Raw genomic sequence first — 23,529 nt, forward strand, 5'->3', positions numbered from 1 at the left:
TTCTCTGTTTCTAAATTTTATGAAATTAACATTAGTAGGCTACCATATTTCTAAATTGACTGATATTTATTTATTTATTTATTATTTTATGTTATTTATTTATTTTCCTTTTTATTTATGGATTTTTTGAAACCTGGTCTCATTGCATAAACATGGATGCTGGCGTTCTCTAGGTAGACCAGGCTGACTTCCAACTTACAGAGATCCATCTGCTTCTGCCTCCAAATTAAAGGTGTGCACCACCAAATCCAGTCTTGTTCTACTTACTTATTGAATGTTAAAGAAAAACTCTATAAACTATTTAACTATAGGTTAAAAAAAACATGTCCATACACTCTTGGTGGGACTGAGGAGGAAAAGCCATTTCTGGATGATGTTCAGGTGTTTAGGAAGGCTTCCCACTCCATATCAGAGCAGTAGCTAAAGCTTTCACTCAGAAGAAAGGAAAAAATAAGCAAGTAGCTGTTATGTGGGGAAATGTAAATTAGCTGTATAACCTCCCAGGCCATTTGTGTCTGCACTTATAATAAAATATAGAGGATGAAAACCTATACTGTATCTAAATTTAACATTTGACAAAAGGCATGAAATTTGTTTATTATGAAAAAATTTAAAAACTCAGAAGATTTAATGCATGGCAGCTTTAAATAGGTATTACAAAACTTTAAATTTATGTTGGCATAAATAGATATAAATTATATAATTATTAAAATATAAAGATTCTTAAGGTCACCCTAAATATTGCTAGTTACAGATAAAATAACAATAGATCCTTGGTGCTTTGAAAGCAAATAAAAATGATGAAAAGGTAAGAATAAGGATCCAGTTTCGATGTCTTTATTTAAAAAAAATATTTTGCCAGAAAATCTAAAATGTAAAGGAAAATCAACTGAGTTGTGAATTGCTGATCAAAAATAAAAAAAACCCTCCTGACTGACTTGTCTATTCCCTTCTTTTTTGTGTGTTGGGGGTAGGTATGAGCTTATGTGGGCATAGGTGTGTGTGAGTGCACATGAGTGCAGTGTCCATGCATGTCCAAAGAGTGTCTTAGATCCCCTGGAGCTGGAGCTACAGGCAATTGTGAGCCTCCCAGAGTGGGTGCTGGGAACTGATCCGTGTCCTCTGCAAGAGCAGTCAGTGCCCTTGACTGCTGAGCCACCCCAGCAGTTCCAACTTGTGTTTTGAGACAAGGTCTATCATTAAGACCTGGGGCCCACGATGCAGACTAGATGGACTCAACAGCCCACCCCAGAGATCCTCCTCCTTGCGATTCTCCAGTGCTGGGTTCACAAGCTAGCACCATTACAGCCAGCTTTTTCTGTGAGGGTGAAGGGGCTTGAACTAGGGTCTTCTCGTTTGTGAAACACGCAGTTTACAGACTGAGCATATTCCACTCTTATATCACAGTTAGAACAAAGTAATAGATGCTCTCAAGGGAAAGAAGACAGAATTGTCACCTTGGTCACTACACACTAGAGCTCCCAGCATGCACATGAGATTCTGTAGGTCACTGCAATTACGGATTCTAAAGACATGAGATACCTCATCAGCATCCATGGCAGTCAGCTGCATAATCTTAGAGCCATCTCCAATGTTCTCCTCCACGGTGAGATCCAGAGTGTCTGTTGGAAATACTGGTGGGTTGTCATTGATATCTTGAAGTGTTATTTCTACCTACAAAGAAAAAAAATAAAATAATTCATGAGGGCTCTATTCGAAATGCAGACCAGGAGTCCATGCAACTATCCTTCTCAAAAGGAATCAACAATACTCAAAGAGCAAAATTCCTTGAAAGAAGGGTATAAAACATTTATGGGAACAAATAAGGCCAACCAGACAGCATCTGACTTGTTGATAGTAAATGACTTTAAATGGTCACAGTGGAATTCAGACTGGAAAACATGCCCTGAGAATTGTCACTGATACCCCTCTAAAGGTCTCAGCAAATTAGGGACCATCAATTTGAAACCATGATGCCAGCTGACACTGGTGAGGTGGTATAAACAGTTTTTGCCAGAAATGTTTGCACAGTGGCAACTAATGTCTGTGGGAAGTAAAGGTATTTGCACATTGTTTTAAGAAACATTTGAAATTTCTTCATGTCACATCAACCCTCTAATCTGGGGACACAAAACTACACACTTGTCCATCTTGACTCCCATTTGCAGTTACCAACCTCCCCTTTAAAAGCCATGGTCCATAGATCCCAAGTATGACCACCTCTTTGTCAGAGTGAATCTCCCCACCAAAGAGACATTTTCTCAAGTAAAGATCCCAAGGTCTGAACAGCAACTTCAGTCCTTGTGATGCTCATCTGCCCTAGATGTGGCACTCGGAGGCTCTGAGAAGAGAGCAGACAGCTGCCAGTGGAGTGCAGGCTTCCTTGGAGAAGGTCATAAGTCAAGTCAAGTCAGGGAAAAACCCAGCCAGCCAGCCAACAAGGACATATTTCTGACAGAACTTGTATTCTGTGGGAAGCCACTGTTCATAGTTATCCTGTGAAGACGCTATCAGATCCAGGGGTTAAAATAAAGACTAAGAAGAGAAGCGGCCAGCAAAGTATGGTTTCTCCTCAAGAGACACAGGAAAGGGGAAGAAAGCAATATGTGGGTACAATGTCACTTTCTGACCCAAAATATTGGGGGAAACAAAGATGGATTAGACAAATAAGTAGATAAACAATTGATGAAAGCAGAAAATATATAGAATTTAATAATTAATAGTTGCTGTGAGTCTCTCTCTCCGTTTAGTGGAAGAGATTTGCTTACCAACAAACAGCTCAACATCACCCAGGCAAAGGCAAGAGAGGCCACAGGAACCTGTAGCTTTGCTGTCCACCAGCGAGGGCTCTCTACACCCTCCCTCTGAACAGTATTCTAGGGTAGCTGTGAGAGGCAACCCAGCATCTGGAGGCTTAACAAATGCCGTGGGTTTACAAACAAGTTAGACTGCCTCTTGCCCAACCGGTCCTTAACACTTCTTTCTCTTGATGTTCAGCCCTTATCTCAAAATCAGATCTATGTAGAAAAGTTTTGAAATGCATGCATGTGTGTGCTCATGCACGCACACACACACACATGTGTGCACACACACGCGTGCACATACACACATACACACACTCCTACATTCTTCTGTGGCTGAAAACTTCAGGTGCTGGTCCTGGCTTTCCACCTTGTTTGAGACAGTCTCTAGCTCACCACTTGCTAGTTCACCTGGAGATTACCCTGTCTCCATTTCCCATCTTGCAGTGGGAAATCCAGGATTACAGATGTGCTACAGTGTCCCATTTTACTTCTGAGGAATAGGACTTGAGTCCTCACACTAGCACATCAGATTCTCACTGAGGCATCTCTTCAAATCCCTGGAACAACTAGTGGACAGTTAGCCGCCAGTGACAGATCTCAAATCCACAGTGACTCTCAGTTTGTCATTTAAGGGAAAATACAGACAGTATTTTTCAACACGCATTCTCTTCATTCCAGAATGAACTTTCAATGTTTGATTTCTGTGTTTTATATGATAGTTCAAAGCAAACCATTCCACACCTTCATCCAGACAGGAGATAAAAGCCGTTGACTTAGGAATCAAGTCAGTGAGCCAAGCCCAGTCCCTTCTGTACTAACTGAGAGAAATGACTACACCAACTCGAAGAGAGCTCAGAGTAAACCCCAGGGATGGGGGACAAGCTTCTTTGATGTCAATAGCAGGTTACCAATGGGGGAGGGAGAATATCAGTGCCTCCCTTTGCACATCCGTCTCTGAGCACACTTCACCTTTGTCCTTAAAGGAACAACGCCATGTCCTATTTTCCCCTGTGATGTCCCTGGCTAGCACAGGCCCAGAACTAGATAGACTCCAAAACACTGGATGATAAATGTTGGAGTGAGTGAGCATGTCACAGGCAAAGCAGTCCAGATTCCAGAAGAGGATAATTTGTGTATGTGTGAAAATGTATTTATAGTTTGGATATAGTTTTCAAATATCACTCACTGTATTTGTTGGATACACACAGGTTTTCATAGTAACACACTGCTCTGTACAGCTTGCAGCTGCCATGCTCCATAGTTCTGGGTTATTACTAAGCCTGGGGCCTTCACAGCCTCACACCTGGCTCCTTGAAGACTGTGCTTGTGGGTGCGCACACACACACACACACAGAGAGAGAGAGAGAGAGAGAGAGAGAGAGAGAGAGAGAGATCCTAAAGCAATATGTGTGCGCTAGTTTGTTATAACTATTAATATACACAAGCCTGTTTGCCAATTCGTGCACTTAAGGCATTATGAATCCTGTTTCAAAGTCTTTGCCTCTATCAGCCTCTGAAAAATGAGTCACAATGTGTGGGGCAAATGTCTTGAGTCCTTTGTAAGCTTATAGGATGTGTAGCACACCGAAAGCTCGGAGAGTCATTCACTTACAGAATGTATTAATATTTAAGAAATCTGGGGGAGCACAGTGCTCATTTCCTTTATTTTACAGAGAGTGTGAGCCAAGGCATTGAAACGTCAAGTGGTTTATCTAAAGAAAACAATATGAGGCCACAGGGCCACGGTCCATTGAATTGTCCTCAGCCATGTGCAGAGTATGGAATGCTGAGCTAGCCCCATGATGTGCCCTTAGTGTTAAGGCAGAAACCTGTCACACGAAGTATGTCCTTATTCAAAAGTGATATGGAAATTATGTTTGAGGAAGTTAATGTATGAAGAGATACATAAAGGGCTAACTTGTTAACAAAAAGAGAGAGAGAAGAAAGAAAGGAGAGGGAGGGAGGGTAGGATGGAAGGAAAGAGCAAGGGAGCAATGGCAGGAGGAGAGGAGGGGAGGAGAGGCCAGAAGGGGGAAGGAAAGGGAGGGGAGGGAAGAGGGGAGAGGGGAGGGAAGAGGAGATGAGAGGAGAGAAGAGAAGAGAAGAGAAGAGAAGAGAAGAGAAGAGAAGAGAAGAGAAGAGAAGAGAAGAGAAGAGAAGAGAGGAGAGGGAAGAGAGGAGAGGAAAGGAGAGGAGGGGAGGGGAGGGGAGGGAGGGGAGGGGAGGGGAGGGGAGAGGAGAGGAGAGGAGAGGAGAGGAGAGGAGAGGAGAGGAGAGGAGAGGAGAGGAGAGGAGAGGAGAGGAGAGGAGAGGAGAGGAGAGGAGAGGAGGATTTTATCCACAGTTTTCAAATTCTTAGGCCCCTTTCATCTGTGGCTTGTGAGAAGATATTCAGATAGGTTTGTCTTTGTGTTGCATCAAGTTCAATTACTCACTCAGTAGCAAGTTCCCGGTGTATATTACAAATGAAGCTGTAATGTAGATACACGTATACTAGATTTCTTTCAAAAATCAGAAAGCTATGTTCTCTTCCTAAATGTTGAGCTCCTTTTAATATTTCAGAAATTACTAACAGCTAAATAATTGAGAAATAGAAAGTACACAAACTATAAAACAGCAAGTTACACTATGTCACGGCAAAAATAGATAGATAGATAGATAGACAGACAGACAGATAGATAGATGCAGTTGGCTGAGTGGCAAGCCTAAGATATAACATCCCTGCCATTTTATCTTTGTGGAACTGATACTTTAACGAAATTTAATGTGTATTACTAGACACCTAGATTGTATAAATTATGAAAATCTTTTCACAAAAAATAAAGAGTTCACAGGTACTACCTCTATGGATATTTAGGGATTATATCAGGATTACATAAAAGTACAGTCCAAGTTTTTTTAATTGTGTGTGTGCACATAGATACAATGCCGGCAGAGCTAGGAATGAAGTGATTAGTGGCGGTGAGATACTCAGCATGGGTGCTGGGAACTGAACTCAGGCCCTTCTGAAAGGGCAGTATATGCCCTTGACCTCTGAGATATCTCCCCAGCCCCAAAGGCACAACCTTTAATGAATAGTTTTTGCTAAAATATATTTCAATAATGGAAGGTTATAGCTCTGAATTTTCTACGTATACCCACATGCTTCTGAAGTTGGTAGAACCTGAGAAATTCTTATTCTAGATGCTTGGGGTCAATGCTTTCCTGGTGGGCAGCTGCGTCTAGATTTGGGGATATTTGTAAGGCTATAATGACATATTTGGGGCAAGATACTCAAGTCTAAGTACTGCATTCACTTTATTTCATATGTGTTCTCCACACATGTATTTATGACATATTTTCAATTTGCCTGTGTCTTGACTGCTTTACAGAGGCAAGTGTGGAATTTTCCATTTGTGGCAGCATTTCCATGTTCCAAACACTACGTATTTTGAAGCATTTCAGATTGTCAGGGTAGAGACACTTAGCCTGTCACTGAAACTCTCCAGTTTCCCAAACCGTTAGTAACACTCAAAACAGTGACTTCTAGATTATGAGATTTGGAGAGAACAAATATGTCTTGTTCATATTTACAACCTACCCACTCCTAACAGTATCTTTCTTTTAGAGACATGTCACTTTAAAGCAAACCCATTTTTATGTTTCTGCAGCAGTGACTTCTTACTGGGGTACGAGGAATGTACTGAGTGAAGCTGTCTTCAAAACTAGAATCTCCCCAGTCCTGTTACACGCCTAACTCTTTTGTATCCCTCTGGCCACCAAGTATCTTCTCAATGGCCTTAAACACACCGTGGTAACTCTCTGACACCATGTTCACAGTGATGGCTGAAATAATAGACCTTGAGACAAACATCAGTGCGGCTTGTGTGGAAGCCGTTCTATTTGACAGAGCATGTGGAATCCTCAGTAGGGCCCAACACCACAGCAGATGGGTTATTCCAGTGAGTATGGCCCACAAGAGACCATCACACTGTCACTCCAGTGACACCTGGACAAATGGTACCTAGGTCGTAGGCTCGTAGACTGGGTGTGCACTACTGAAAATCACTAAGGAAAATGTCCTAATCTCCTCTTCTGTAGGGAGGTCCCACCCCCTCTTCTGAATGAAGGTCCACTTGAAACCCACCCCAAGATCTATTCAGTCCTCGTGACTGATCGGTCACTTCCTTTGGCCCTGAAGAGGAAAACGACACCTTTCCTGTCTGACCTGAGATGTCATGTGGATTTTACATTTCCCAAAAATGTCTGGGCTCAGCTGTGCAGAAAGCCCAGGATTGCTGGGACATGGGAGCTGACCCATCTACCCAGGAAATAGAGAGCAGTGTTTATTTTAAAGACAGCAGGATGACTCATTAGAATCATTGTTCGGGGTAGATAATCAAATTTAGATTTAAATGTATTAGTATCTACTCAGACTAGAACCAGATACTATGTGATTTGTTTTATTCAATGGGATTGGCTCATTGATTATGCTCCATGAGCTCCTGGGGGCAAGTCTTTAGTTATTAAATTTATATGGAAGCCTACATTGGCTGTAATACCCCTCCTCTCGGGTGCTAATTATCAGACAGGACTCTGGCATTCTGCACTAGTTTTGTTTTGGGTTTTGATTATAGATGAACTAACCAGATAGTTTCATCAATAGAACCCGTGGCTGGCTCCAGTTTAAAAACTCAAGGAGAGCCTTAAATCTGGTCCTGAGTACAGCAAAACTCCAATTGCAGTTTACACTGTAATGTGTAGCTTTGGGCTCTACGTACTTTCATTTCTTAAAATGAAAAGTGATGCAGCTGTAACAGACGGTGCCAGGGTCCGCCCAGCTGCTTTGATTTTGTTCAGTCCTTTCCCTATTTGGGGTGACCACTGGGAATTCTGTTGCCATGAGTCTGGGTGAAGCTTTCCCTGTTCTGAACAATTCATCGTGCTACGGAGCCAACATCCATTACAGCTTGTGAGTGACTCACATTTTAGTTATGAGAAGGTCTTAACAAGGAACAGCTTACATGTAAGTGCCCAAACGTCAGGACTGTGGTGTTTGGACTGTGGAGGCACCCAGGGTCATGTTCGGCCTATGAGCAATACCCTTGGGTATTTATTTATTTATTGTGTAGACCTGACCTAATTCCACAGTCTGTGATGATAAGAGTGTGTGTCTCATTTTGACAACAGACTGGAACTGAGACACTGGAATCCTGATGGGGAAATCAGACCTTGAAGGAAAGACTTCACATGCCACTGTGGGAGAGCCTGGAAGAGGCTGTGCGTTCGTGCTGAGGAAAACCAACGGGAGCTGAAGGGTGTAAGCTCCACATCCTTGAGATCTGAAACAGACTACAGGACCTGAAGCTATTGAAGTCTCAGGGAACACCAAAGAGTAGATTGAAATCTATGCGTGTAGGCACTTTATTACTTAAGACTTCCTTAGTTCGCTTTTCTTTAAGTGTATGAGTGTTGCCTGCATGTATGTATGTGCACTTTGTGTATGCCTGGTACTCAAGGCGGGTAAGAAGAAGGTGTTAGATACCCTGGAACAGGAATCACAAACAGTTGAAAGCTGCCATGTGGTAGCTAAGAATGGAATCCAGGTTCTCTGTAAGAACAGCCAGTGAGTTCTCCCGCCCTGGGGTATCTTTTCCCATTTAGAACTAAGAGAAAGCCAGTTGTGGCTTCTCAGGAGCATAATTCCCATATTCGGGAGGCCCAGGCAGGTGACTACCTAGAAAGTGGATCAGGCCAGGTTAGAGAACAAGACCCATCTTAAACCACACAACTGGAGGAAAATCCTGGAGAAAGGGTTCAGTTGCTGGTGTTCTTTTCATAAACATAAGGAACTGACTTCAATCCTGGACCTATGTGAAAATCTGAGCATGGCGCTGGCACTTGTGACTTCAGATGTGGGAAGATGGAGACAGCTGCTGCTTGCGACTACCTGGCTAGCCATCCTTGACTTTGTGCAAAGTCCCAGCAAAAGTGCCTGTCTCCATCAGATAGTAGTAGTAGTAGTAGCAGCAGCAGCAGCAGCAGCAGCAGCAGCAGCAGCAGTAGTAGTAGTAGTAGTAGTAGTAGTAGTAGTAGTACTCCTACTTAAAAAGTGAATCACATCGGAGGCACCCTAACTCAAAGTTGTCTGACATCCACATACATGGGCAAGCACACACCTACACACACACACACACACACACACACGTTCACACACACAAACATACCTGAAGGCAAGGTTGTAATGACTTCGCTAAACCAAAGATAAATGATAAATGGGTGTTTATTGGGGAACAATTACACAGAAAAATATAAAGAACCACGGGAGCACTTCTCTGCCCTTCCTACTGGATAGGCTGACCCACCAGAAGGAAAGTGCAAACGGAAGCCACGCCTCAAGCTTCCCTCCTTCTGCTTCTATACACATGAAGCCACACCCAAAGGGGTGTGGTCACCATTACAGGTTCACAGATCAGATGCCTACACATACCCATACATGCACACCTGTGTACACACTTTCACACAACTCACCTATGCATATACAAAATGAAAATGGCATAAGCCTTTACTAGAAAATGAATAATCATTATTGCATCTACACATTCTTTTACAGGAAAGAGTATAGTAAAAGAAATGTAATTTAGAAGGTATAGTGCTTGCTAAAAAGTTAATTTAGTAGTTACTTTGGAGGTGCTAAGCTACTAAGCACCTGGCTTGAATGAAATTATAGATGTATGTAGGCCCCTGTCCGTTACTCCACACAAAGATGAGTTGCTCTAGTCCAGTTGTTCCTGAATATTAGGGAAGAAGGAAGCGTGTGCATTTTCCTTTCTTTAGTTTCACTTTTAAAAGCAAATTGGAAATCACATAAAGGACTTCAAGACACAGCTTGCTCCTCATACAGGCAACATGGATGTGACCATGCCCAATTAAATTTCTCCAACCAAAGCCATTATGCTAATCTCTCACCACTAAAGCTCTCCCAGCAGCCAGGAGCATATGTTCTTGGAATTTTGATGCATTTCTCATAGGAAAGAAATACTTGTGAGTACCAGGCAGACTTGGAGAGGAGCCAGTGGTGATGAGGGTAGCCAGGGGCGCAGACACAAAGCAATGAAGTACATTCTGCAGGCAGCATGCTTTCCATAGCTCGCTAAGTGTGTGGTGCCACCACGAGAAGCTGGAGCTGTGTCGCTTTCAATATTGTTCAAGTCAGAACCAAATAAGGAGTTCGAAGGCCACCATACGTAACCACGTCAACTTCTCCTGAAATCAAAACTGCATAATTTCTGCATTTGCCCGGATTCTTACACATGCCCTAAAGTGCACGCAGAGTAAACGATGGAATTAAAAGATGTGTGGTTTTCATGTGGAACTTAAGTAAATTTTGTGTTTCTTCAAAACAAACACCCTGCAAAGGCATTCCAGAATGTTCTTTTGGGTAGATGCTGACTTGAGTAAGGGAGACACATATCAGAGGGAAATTGATTTTATTTTATATATTTTTTATTTTTAAATTTAAATTAGAAACAAGGTTGCTTCACATGTCAATTCCAGGTCCCTCTCCGTTTCCCTCCCCTCCTCCTGTGCCCTCCCACCAACCCCCCCAATATCCCCTCATTTCCCCATAGTCTGTCATTTCATCCAGGGCAGGGCCTAGACCCTCACCCAAGAGTCCAGGGTGAGAGTGCATCTCTCATTGTTGGATGAGAGTCCAAATTCCATTTGTATACCCAGGATAAATACTGATCTACTGCCCAAGGCTCAATAGAGTACCTAGGCCTCCTCACTGACACCCACATTTAGGGGGTCTTGATCAGTCCCATGCTGGATTCCCAGGCATCAGTCTGGGATTCAAGAGCTAACCCTTGTCAGGTCAGCTGTTTCTGGGGATTAAACCAGAAACTTAACCCCTTTGGTCATCAGTCCTCCCTCTCTGTCACTGGATTTCTTGAGTTCAGCTCAGTGCTTAGTTGTGGGAGTCTGCCTCTGCTTCCATCAGCCACTGAATGAAGGTTCTGTTTCCCAGACTCTCTGGCCATGGGATTGTAGGCTGGCACTCCCCAGATAATATGTCTAAAATCCATATATGAGAGAGTACATGTCATGTTTCTTTTTTGTGACTGGGTTACCTCGCTCAGGATGGTTTCTTCTAGTGCCATCCATTTGCATGCAAATTTCAGGAGTCCATTTTTTTTTTTTTGCTGAATAGTACTCCATTGTGTAAATGTACCACATTTTCTCTATCCACTCTTAGGTTGGGGGGCATTTAGGTTGCTTCCATGTTCTGGCTATTACAAATAATGCTGCTATGAACATAGTGGAACAGACATCCTTGTTGTATGAATGGGCATCTTTTGGATATATGCCTAAGAGTGGAGTTGTTGGGTCTTGCGGTAGGTTTATTTCCATTTTTCTGAGGAATCTCCATACTGATTTCCGAAGTAGCTGTACAAGTTGGCACTCCCACCAGCAGTGGAGGAGTGTTCCCCTTTCACCACAATCTCAGAGGGAAATTTTAATGAAAAGTAAACAAATGAAAGAGTTTTGTTGAGGTTTGAGAACCTGCTTTTTCCTGGCTTTGTGGGATCTGTACATTATGAAGCAGAGATAGTGTCCACTCAGACTACTGAGGGGGCTGGGAGACAGCTCAGCCTATGAGAGCTTGCTTTTCAAGCATGAAACCCTGGCTTCCAGCCCTGGAATCCTAGCAAAAGAAAGCCAGGCATCCTTGTGCTTGCTTACTGTGCTAGAGCTTGGGAGGCAGAGACACAGGGCCCCGGGAATTGCTGGCATCGAGGCTAACCGTGTGGTGTGCTCCAGCCAGAGAGAGTAACCAAACAAAAGGCAAAGAATGGGTGGATGACACCTCAGGAACAACAGCCAGTCAGCCAGTGCTGATCTCCAGCCTTACACACACACACACACACACACACACACACACACACACACGTGTGATCACACTACTGTAAACTGGAAATGTCACGCTTGTATTAAAGGCAGAAGTTGTGGTGATTGATTAGTTGGTTCAGTAGCCCCGGTTTTCCATCCCACTCTACGAATAACTGTGTGTCCTTCCCACTAACCTTGTTATTTCTCCCCAGTGCCTCCCGACTGGGAGTTGATCTACGACACTCAAATTGAATAGCTGGATAGTCACAACTGAGAAGCTTGAAATGTCCTGGTGCCAAGAAAAAAGATAGTATATTTTCAGTGGAGCTGTCAGAGATAAGAAATCCATAGCCCAAACCGGAGCTTCCTGGCCAAATCATAGCCTAGAGCAGCCACACCAACAGCTACCCAGAGATGCAGCTGGAGTCTTCATTAAGAAATGATACCGAGACAAAGGTGAATAAGTACACAGAGGAACAGAAGGGATCTACTCCCTGAATTGCACCCATCCATAAGTTTAATGTTCTAAGTCATGGTTGATGAGACACAATGAAGAGAAAACAATCCAATGGCTCATGGCCTGAGGAATGCTGGCACTCCAGACATGGTCTATTGCCCTGCGTGTGTTAATAAACTCTAGTGTTGTATGTAACTTGCCAGCCTGCTCTCCACTGCCTGTTGTGGGAACACGGTGTGGCAGCAGTGAGTGTGCGGCGTCACCTGTGCAAGGCAGTCAGATGAAAGCTCTGGGATGGCTGAGAAAACGTCGCTGATGTTCACCACAGCAACAACTAAAGTATCAATGTCTACAAAGGAGGGGTGGCTCAATGCTGTTAAAACATACTCTGGAAATGGCAGCCTTTTCAACAAATTGTGGCAGGAAAACTGAACATCTACATGTAGAGAAATGAACCTGGAGTCCCCATCTCCCACCCTAGACAAAAACTAACTCTAAATAGATCAGAGACCCTGACATTAGCTCTAAAACTTGGAGTGTAAATGAGGTAATGGATTCCATTTACAACAGCCTCAAAGAAAAATCATTTAAAAATGCACTGTGACAAACTTAACCAAGGAAGTAAAAACCTCCTATAACAAAGTCTATAAAACCCCGAGCAAAGACCCTGTAAGAGACTGAGACCTCTCATGCTCATGGATTAGAGAAATCCAAATCCCGAAAGCTCCTGCTTCCTCAAAACAATCAACACATCCCACTCAACCCCCATCAAGTTTCCAGTGACATTTTTTCACAGACATAGAAAAACAAATCTTTAAAAAATGTGGAAACATAAGAGACCCCAGGTAAGGAAAGCAATGATGAGCTAAAGGGACACTGCTGGTGATGCCACCACACCCAACCACAGCTTACACTGCAGAGCCACTGGAATGAAAGCAGCGTGGTGCTGGCGCAGGACAGACTCCCTAAACAACGGGATAGAAGAACAGAATGGAGGATCCGATACAAGGCCACACCGCTACATCCGCCTGAGTTTTTAGATATATGACAAAAATACACAACGGAAAATGATAGCATCTTCAACAAATGGTGCTTGGGATCCCGGATGGCTATCGTGGCACGGAACTAGATCCTTATTTCTCACTCTGCTTGAAAGCTGAGAAGCTGAAGTTGGCAGAGGGAAAGCGTGGAGTGCAGCTCAAAATGCAGGCATAGGTGAGGATTTCTAAACAGGATTCCAGCAACTCGGGAGCTACAAGTAATTATCAACAGAAGGAACCCCACAAAACTGCACAGGTTTTGTACAACAGAAGAAACTGTCTATCAAGTGTGGAAACAAAACAGGGAAACAAATGATGCAATTTCAAAAAACTGGACCATGGGACTGAGCAGAGAGTTCTCAAGGAAGAAATTCAAGCGGCTGGTACACGTTTTTAAATGTCATCAATAACCTGGGAAATGCACATTGAACTTACGTGAAAGTCCATCTAATCCCATTTAGAATGATAGCCTCAAGTAAACGACTGGCGGGAGGTAAATGCTGTCTAGGAGGTGGGGAGAGGAGAATGCTCATGGGAGAATGCTCATGCACTGATGGTAGGAATGTAAATTGACATAGCCACTCTGGAAGTCAGTGTAGAGGTCCCCACACTAAGCTAGAAGTAGACCTTCCATATGAGTCAGCTAGCCTACTCTAAGACATAGACACAAAGGACCATGCACTCCTCTTTCGCATTCCCTTCCAATGGGGCTCTGTTAACAATAGTCCAAATGCAAATAGCCTACACGTTCCACCAGCTGGTGAACGGCTGATGACACTGGGTTACATACACACAGCGCCATCATATTCAGCTGTGAGGAGGTGTGCCTTCCACCAACACACACTTCCTTAGGGTAGGCGCTCTTTCACAGGTGCAGGGAGAAAATGAGGGCCCATCTGAAGGCCCTGAATGTTTGACAACTGAACAAGGCTTGAATCCATAAGATAACTCAGATCTTATCAGTATTTGTGGCAGTTCGATAAGGCTTTGGTACTAGAGAGATCTCACCCTCTCCTACACTGAGACGTCAGTGCCGCTGGGAAGACCAGCACAGGGTACATACATTAGAAACTAAAAGCATGCTACAAAACTCCGCATTTAAGAGCTCAGGCTACTTGGGCGTTTGTTCTCTTCCACTGTCATAGTTGTTCATGTCACCCTTCACTCCAGGGTACATTTTCTCACACATCCCACTAGGCTGTGCAACACTGCCAGGCTCACAGATCGTTCTTGAATTCCAGCACCTACCAGCGCTGTGTGGTGAATGAGAATAATCCTGTATGTTGTTCAGTGCTAGACTGCTTTTTATTTTATTTTCACCAATTAACTGAAAAATCACTATGTTGTAATAACCTCCCAAATAAAACCACTACAGACAGATTAAGGCTGCCACTCAGTCCCAGACTCTGCATCTCGGTGAACCCTATGCTGTTAGAACAGAAACTCTGAAGCCGTAAAGCTTCAATTAAGGTTTTACATTTTCACTGTCAGCTACACTTTTACGCACTTCCTCTCAAATCTGAAACTTGACACAGATGCCCGCTCTCCTGCGCTTATTCAATAAAGGTCTCAAAAGCCTCAGCCTGTATCAGTTAGACAGGAGAAAGACATAAAAAGAATAGGAAAAGGGTACTCAAACGATGCCTGTCTACACATACCCTGATTCTCTACTTAAAGGCCCTATAGAATCTACTATAATAAACAAACAATTGCATTGCAGAATCAAATCACTATTAAAAAAATCAGCCTTCATTTGCACCAACCATGTATCCCTAAAGTAGAAATTAAGAAAAATAGTCCATTAATAATGACTCTAAAAAATTAAATACACTTGACCAAAGAAGAAAAAGACTGGACGAGGGAGATCTCGGCACACTGAAAGGGAATCAGAGAAAGTGCTGGATGATGGCAGGACCTTCCATGCTTCTGAATGGGCAGAATCAAAATCGTGGAGATGGCCTTACTACCAGGACAAATGTCCAGATTTAATGGACAGTTTCTTTATGTGACCACTTTGCTTTGATATCCTGCAGTCTTCTCAAATGAATGCAGTAGGAAAAGACAAGGAAGCATCTAGAATGTGGAGAGAGGGAAGTGTTCAACAGTGAGGAAAGACAATGGTAAGATGAGAGATAATTTCAACTCTTCCATATAGACTTGAGGTCTACATCACAAAGAACCAACATCACTGTCATGCTTGTCATTCTAGTGTGGTCCTGTCCCCTCAGCCCTGCATTGATTTGGGATCATAGATCTCAAACCTCAAGGGTCAGGACAGCGAAAGAAAACAGGACCTTAAATGTCCATTCTGGCTAAACAATATGTGCTGTGCATAATATAATACTATAACACATGCCACTCGGCTTTAAAGAGAAGCCAAACTGACGCTTGCTCCATCCAATATGCAAGACACATGACTCAGCGACTAACCTATTACCACACAGCCCTCCTGTGCCTGTCACTGAATCAGTCAAAACCCTGCAACACAACTCATCAGAGGAGGTTTCCACCCAGTGTTAGAAGCCAAAATCACATAAGTAGCACACAGTAATGACTGCTACAGAGTCCTGAGCAATATATTTAAAATTGATTAGAATGCAGACTATTAAGTTAGATGCATTAAATCAGAATTTTTAAAAAGAACCATGACACATTTCCATCATTTATGTTTATGAATGAGTGAATAAATGAGAGGAGAGATGGAAATTGCTGCAGGAAAGTCAGCTTTTGTTCCCTCTGGGCCATTGCTGACTATTCTTGGCCTTTCACACTTGGATAACTGTGCTCACACAGTTCTGAAGAGTAACCATTGTAGTGGTGCTGTCCACCAATGCCAGCACATGGAAATGGGAGGCTGGAAGGTTCAGGACATTCCTGAGCTCCATAGCAAGTTCAAGGCCAGGCTGGACTAGGTGAGACACGGGCTCAACCAAAAGAAAAAATTTTACAGTGAAATTGGGATTAGGACACTGCCAGTTTACCTGAAATCTCATCTCACTTGCGCCTTCCAACCGTAACACACATGTATCAAGTGTCTCACATGTGTTCAAGTTTAGTGAGAAAGCAAAAGCATGGTCTAGGTTTGTGTAACACAAAGAGACATACTCATCAAATCTAAAGAAATCTAGCTAAAGCTGTACAAAATACCTCTTCCTTGCGCACTGATTTGCAAAGAAATTGGAGGGTGCATAGGCCAATCATAACATTTTCCTTCTGTCACCTTGCCAAAGTGAAATCTGAACACCACAGTCTAAAGGACGAACAAGACACAAATAAATAGGACTCTCAAACCACTCCAGTAATACCCGGGGCCACAAAAGCATGGAGAATATGATTACCTTAAAAACTAGTTTCCAGAAATTCTCCTAAGAATTCCTCAGCAGGCATTTGGCTATGGTCCAACTTTTCCTTACCCCCCTCAAAAAAAAAGGAGTATGGAAAAGAGAGAGGGGGGAGGGAGGGAGGGAGGAGAGAGAGAGATTTTGGATGCCTTCCTATGTTGACTTTCTAGAGAGATGTGAGGCCTTGCCAAAAGTCAAGTGGGCATGTGGTGTATTTTTAATCATACTTTAAACATTCTTAATTTGTAGTCAGTTTTGAGTTTCAAAAGCAAGAAAGTCTCAAATTCAACTTCAATGGAAAGAGTTAATTTTTATCCAATGGGGTGTGTGTGTGTGTGTGTGTGTGTGTGTGTGTGTGTGTGTGTGTGTGTGCGCACACACACTAGGGAAATATCAGACTCCCTGGCTTCCCTCCAAAGACTCTACCAAGTCAGTCTCATTGGCTCCATTCCAGTTCTGTTCTAAAATATCTTTCCAGTTTGCATTTCTTTTGTCTTTTCCATATTTTAACAGCATACATGGTTGACTAGCAATGTTGTTGCCCCCCCCTTAACCACTGACATGAAAAACCAAGATAAATGATTGCAAAATGGCACTGGTGTGAATGGCCTTCAAAATTGAATCCTGAAAAATGGCACTGGTGTAAATGGCCTTCAGAATTAAATCCTTGGTCCCCAAGAACTTCCATATACCCCCCCACAGACCTGCACCAGAGGCAGGACAAGTTCTTCTACAAGGTGAAAGGCCACCTCAGAATCCTTCCATTGTTTGCCAACGTGTCTACCTATAAATGCTTAGGACTTCATCTTGCCTCTAGAAAGCTAATTCCTATACTAGTAACAAATACTAAATGACCTACTAGGAAACACTGTAAAACAGAAGCAGTCATAACATAGACCTGACTGGTCTACATCATTCCACACCATTAGGTAAGGAGCTGCTTTTCCACTCTTGTCCATAATAATCTGTACACACACACACACACACACACACACACACACACACACACAACATGCATTAATACTGTACACATTCCTGCAAACCACAAACACATGCATGCCACACATACACATTCTACTGATTTAAAATGACAATTATATATAGATATATATATATATTCTCTCTCACACATACACACATATCTCTCAATAAGGCAAACTTGAAATGTGCTGAATGCTAAATTTCTAGGCAGGAATTTCCAACCCTTCCACACTGTGAGGTTAAAGTAAAGAAGAAAGAATCAGGAGTGATCACACAAGTCAGCAGATAGTGGGGCACAGGGAGAGTCAAGCCAATGACAGTCTTTGAGAAAGCCTGCATTGAATCTGTCACAGCAGAATGGCAGGGAAGTGGAAGACAGAGTAAATGAGACCACTCAGGAAAGGCACCGCAGAAGAGAGGAGCTTGAAGCCAACCGTGACAACCCTATCAGCTCACCTTCTACTATTATGTGTGGTGCACTGTTAAGCCGATGGCTGGTGTTAAGCTTCCCTATCCACAGGAACGCTTGTAAATTGAACTTCCTGCTAGTCAAACCCTGATGATGAAACAGCTCCAGATGAAGAAATCCTGAGTATCTGAGATGGTGAGAAAATACCTGAGAAGGAACGTTTATAGATTCAGAAGAAAACCAATAAGGGGAAAATGGCCAGGGTAGGCAAGGCAGCATGAGGAAGCATGCAACTGGAGATTCGTTTCGGGTGACATGAAACAAGCAATGCAGAAGAAACAAAAATTTAGTATCAAAGACACTCACACACACATACACAGGCACACTCAAGCACACACGCACACACACATGCACATGCACACTCAAGCACACACACACATACACAGGCACACTCAAGCACACACGCACACACACATGCACACGCACACTCAAGCACACACTCACACACACATACACAGGTACACTCAAGCACACACATACACAGGTACACTCAAGCACACACGCACACACACATACACAGGCACACTCAAGCACACGCACACACACATGCACACTCAAGCACACACTCACACACACATGCACGTGCACACTCAAGCACACATGCACACACACATGCACATGCACACTCAAGCACACACACATACACAGGCACACTCAAGCACACACGCACACACACACGCACACGCACACTCAAGCACACACGCACACACATACACAGGCACACTCAAGCACACACGCACACACACATGCACACGCACACTCAAGCACACATGCACACGCACATACACACGCACACAGCACCCACATGCACACACATGCACACACTCACGCACACTCACACACACCACACTCTTCTGTTTTCTCCTTTCTGATCATCAGTTTATTGTTTTGCTATATCTGAGACATCAACAAATAAAGAAATCACAATTTTTTGATCTTTTTGGTTATGTGTAGGAGAGGGGGCACGTGAGTGAAGTTACTCCTGAAAGCTAGAAGATGGTGTCAAATACCCTGGGGTTAGAGCTGCAGGTAAGTGCAAATCACCCAGACTCTGGTCCTCTACAAGAACACCGGGGGCGCTTAACCACTAAATGGTCTCTCCAGCTGCACAGTCACATTTCTTTGAGAGCGTACTTAGTCCCATCTAAGTGCACACCTGTGTATGTATGTGCATGCACACCTGTGTATGTGCACGCACACCTGTGTATGTATGTGCACGCACACCTGTGTATGTATGTGCACGCACACCTGTGTATGTATGTGCACGCACACCTGTGTATGTATGTGCACGCACACCTGTGTATGTATGTGCACGCACACCTGTGTATGTATGTGCATGCACACCTGTGTATGTATGTGCACGCACACCTGTGTATGTGCACCACTCCATGCCTCCTTTGCTGTGACAATTTCAGGGTTATTTCTTTGTATTCTGAACTAAAACAGAAATTCATTTTTCCTAACTGGACAATTGCATTTTTCTATTGAACTGTGAAGTCTTCACAACTTTATATAAGCTATTCAAGTATGTTAAACTGGAAGATGATTCTCTTCCCTGCTGAGGATAAGGGCACAGCTGGATTCCTCTGGGAGAAGTCAAGTGCTTAAAGATGTCATCTTTTATTTATTCATTCACTTGACAATTGTTTAATTCAAACAGACTAATAAATTATCTATTAATAGTAATTTTGAATATTTTGCTAGTAAACTCATTCTGTACTCATTCATAGAATTGGCCAAGCTGGACATCTGTTTCTATAGACCAACTTCCAAACTGAAAAAAACCACTGGCCGGGTCTGTATTTGTATATTTTAGAAATCGTTATCCATGATCAATTATCCTATCAAATGAGGAACCATTTCTCTTCTAAAATCCAGCAAACTTTCTGTCTGTCACCCTTGAAATGATTGGCACACTCATTACATAAGAGACTGGGAGACACAGAAGAACAACCAGAAGAGTCAGATTTCTGTGTGGAAAACCTTCTCTCCCCACACCTCACCTCTTGTTCCTTAAATTAAATATGCATTTACAGACATCATCTATGATGCCACAGACAGAAGAGCCAGGTATGTCAGCTCCTGTGCTACCTACAACAGAGTGAGTTGTCCTTTCTCTGGATAGCTTCTGAAGCTACAAATAATTCAAATTTATTCAAAAAAGAAAAGAAAACCTTAAAGTAACTGTTGTGTTACCTGTTCTCTTTGTCTTTAGCCTGCCAGTTGCTTCCCACATTTCCCACTGTATCTTTCCTAACACGATCACTTTCTACTTCTTCAGCCTCTCCCGATCTCCTGAAAGAGCAATCCTTCTGGTGGTCCCGAACTGACCTGCCCATGCCATTCCTCAGAGGAAGGTGCAGGGCCCATCCCTTTCCTTCCCCTGTGTTTCATACTTCTGTGGTCACGCCACCCTGAACAGATCCGTGTGCAGAACTTCCCTACAGACTTGGCAAAGAATGGACAGAAATCCCAAAGAATAGCGGCATACACCATGCTTGAATCCCCCCAATGCCTGAAAGGCAAGGACTAATTGAAGTGCCCATGTCCTGAGTGCCAGTCCAGATGGCCTGTGATGACTCCTACTTCATCATCTTCCCAAACACAATTGTGATCTTCTGGAGGATACATGCTGTCTCTTGAGTCCTCAGATATTAAAATTAAAATTAAATTTCCTTAAGTTGATTAAAATTGTTCCTCAAATCATTACTTAGGTGAGAAATCATGACTTCAAAGTGTGCTTGCTGAGGAAGTTGTAAGAACAGCTAATATGCAATCTGTATTCCAAATTCCTTGATAAAGCACTGAGGTCACTACATGGCTTTACATCTCTCCCGCCCATGTTTTACAGCAGGAGAAGAGGAAGCTCAGAGGAAGCTGATTGACTAGGTGAAGTTATGGAGACAGTGGATTGTGGAAAGAGGGAAATGAACCAGACGTGGTGACTCAGGATAGGGGAAGCAGGTAAGAACTCCCCAGGCAGTGTGAGGCCCAGAGTCAGACTGGTGAGAAGACTAGGACACGGCATAAGGTGAACACTCTGGATACACAGGGACCAAGGTGATGCCAAGATGAAAGGGAGACAGCGGGACCCCAGCACACCTGCACTGAGGTGCTGTGGGAAACAGTTCACCAGTGAAAAGACGACAATCCTCCCAGGGGAGCTGGATAGAGCACTCCAGTGGAAAGTCAAATCTCCACCCAAGGGGAACATGGTGCTCTGAGAGTGAGAGTAAAAGATCTGATCTTGGAACCCCCCCTTAGAGCTCCAGGTTAGAATCCATAAGCAAAAGAAGATGGTCAGGCAGGCTGGGGACTCAGTAAAGTCCTTGCCGTCTACACATGAGGACCTGACCTTGGTCCCCAGCACCCATGTGTGAGCCAGTGCTGGGTGTGTGGAACTAGAAGAATCCCTGGGGCTCTCTGCTCAGCAAGAATAGCTTATTGGGGAGTGAGAGAACCCATCTCAAGAAGGAACATGGACGGAGGTAGAGGGAGACACGGGACATGAACCTATGGTTCCCACACATATGTACAAGAAAGAAAAGGGTCAAGGAAATGAAACAAATAGAAACATAAAAATAGACAAATACACAGAGCCCTCGTGCTCTGAATGCTGATGTAACATTTCCTTGTGAATTTCAGTCGAGCCTGATTTTCTGTGACAATTACTCTCCTGTATTTCAATTTCCCCTGTGAAGCATCTTCGTTTGGGGCTGTATCCTTGCCAAATGGCAGGTTCTTGCTTTTCATTGAAAGAAAATGTAAAGGACTGAATACAGAGCACAGTGACAGAATGCTTGGCCAGCAAGAAAAGGTTCTGTGTTTAAATCTCAGCCACAAAATAAAAAGGACAATCAAACAGTGATAGAATTATTTTTGCATTGAGGACTGAGATACTTGATCACTTTCCAATATTTTTAAATATTTTAATATGTATGAGTGTTTGGTCTGCATGTATTATGTGTACTGTGTGCATGCCTGATACCTACAGAGATCAGAAGAGAGCATCAGATTTCTTGGAACTGGAGTTACAGACAGTAGTGAGCAGTCAGGCAGTTGCTGGGACTTGAACTTGGGTCCTCTGGAAATACTGTCAATGCTTTTAAGTGCTGACCCATCTCTCCAGTTCAATAGCAAGTGAGCTACATTCTTAAGTGCTATAGATCTTATATTACCCACCCACCTATCCGGTAGGCTGTTTGCATTTGAAGATTTACATTTGAAGTACATGTGTATTCATGCATGTGTGCATGTGTATGTATATATAAAAGTCCCTTTAACAGAGATGCAGGATGGGGGGGGCAAGGAAATAACCTGTCTTCATCATGAACGACTAACTTAGAGCTCTGTTAACAGGTAATTCATGTATTGGGAAGGATTAAGGAGTGCTAAGTAGGAGCACTGAGTAGGAGTTTCACACTTGGCCTCAGTAATACTGGGTGAATTTTCTTCTCCTGCCTTTCAGACACTTCTCTCTAAGGAAATGGGGAGAACAGAAATCCCAGGACACAGAGCACATTGTGTGCAGAACAGAAATCCCAGAAGCACAGAGCACACTGTGTGTGAAGAACAAAATTCCCAAGAACATGGAGCACACTAACAGAAATCCCAGGAGCATGGAGAACAGCGTGTGCAGAACAGAAACCCAGGAGCACAGAGCACACCATGTGTGCAGAACAGAAATCCCAGGAACATGAAGCACACTGTGTGCAGAACAGACTTCGGGAAATGTTTCATGGGCATCCATGCTGTTTTTATTATGCTTGTTTTAAAGACAATATTCAAAAATTTGATGACTTCCTTTTACCTTCCATATGACCATTCAGTGTTAAGTTGTATTTAAATCTCAGTGTAGTTACTCCTACTGTGAACTAAAAGGTGAAATGATTATGTATATAACACGTTATAAGCAATACTTACTTGGTTGATTTTATCTTTATTAACATAATCATATTTACAAAGCTGAATATTTTTTCCTTTTCCTTACAATTTTAAAGAATGATTTTTAAAATATTTTTATTTATTCTTTGCAGATTTTATGTGTTTACCCAATGTACTTTGGTGTATAATGATGTAAGTGTCAGAGGATGTGTGAGTCCAAGTCTGATTGTAATCCTAATAGGAGCTAATCTGCAATAATGACCATCTCTGATACATTGGTTTCCAAATGAAACAGGGGTAAAGAGAGTTGTTTTGGTCCATTGAACATTTGAGGGTTTATGATGCCTGGAACACGGGATCTGGGAAGCAGAATCAGCATTTTTCCCTTAAGACTATTTTTCCCTCCTCACTTCCAAAAGATGGGAGTGTTGGCTCCCAAGCCTGTAGCCCACACCCCCAAAACAGAAGACTGTTGGAGCAAAGAGTAACAGAAGCTAACGCCTCTAACAGCATAAAGGCCATCATGTCTCAGTTATTGATGGGACCAAGTTCAACCAAAACACAATTTTTGTCTTTATAAATGGTGAATACAGTCGGTGTGAAGAGCCATGACTTTTCTTAGATACACTCTGACATGGTAGGTCTTCCCCCATGCCTAGCTTCCTTATCTCACAAGAAAGGT

At 43.0% G+C, this 23,529-nt stretch overlaps 1 protein-coding gene across 1 annotated transcript in view; it reads right to left on the minus strand.

The window, feature by feature from the left end:
• Fat4 (FAT atypical cadherin 4) overlaps positions 1-23,529 on the minus strand; it is a 136,140-nt gene that overhangs the window by 72,287 nt on the left and 40,324 nt on the right. The window contains exon 2 of the mRNA XM_005069688.4: positions 1,543-1,674. Within this exon, the coding sequence (XP_005069745.1) occupies positions 1,543-1,674 (132 nt within the window). The remainder of the gene's footprint in view (positions 1-1,542; positions 1,675-23,529) is intronic.

Source organism: Mesocricetus auratus, unplaced genomic scaffold, assembly GCF_017639785.1.
Source record: "Mesocricetus auratus isolate SY011 unplaced genomic scaffold, BCM_Maur_2.0 Super-Scaffold_100011, whole genome shotgun sequence".
NCBI lineage: Eukaryota > Metazoa > Chordata > Mammalia > Rodentia > Cricetidae > Mesocricetus > Mesocricetus auratus.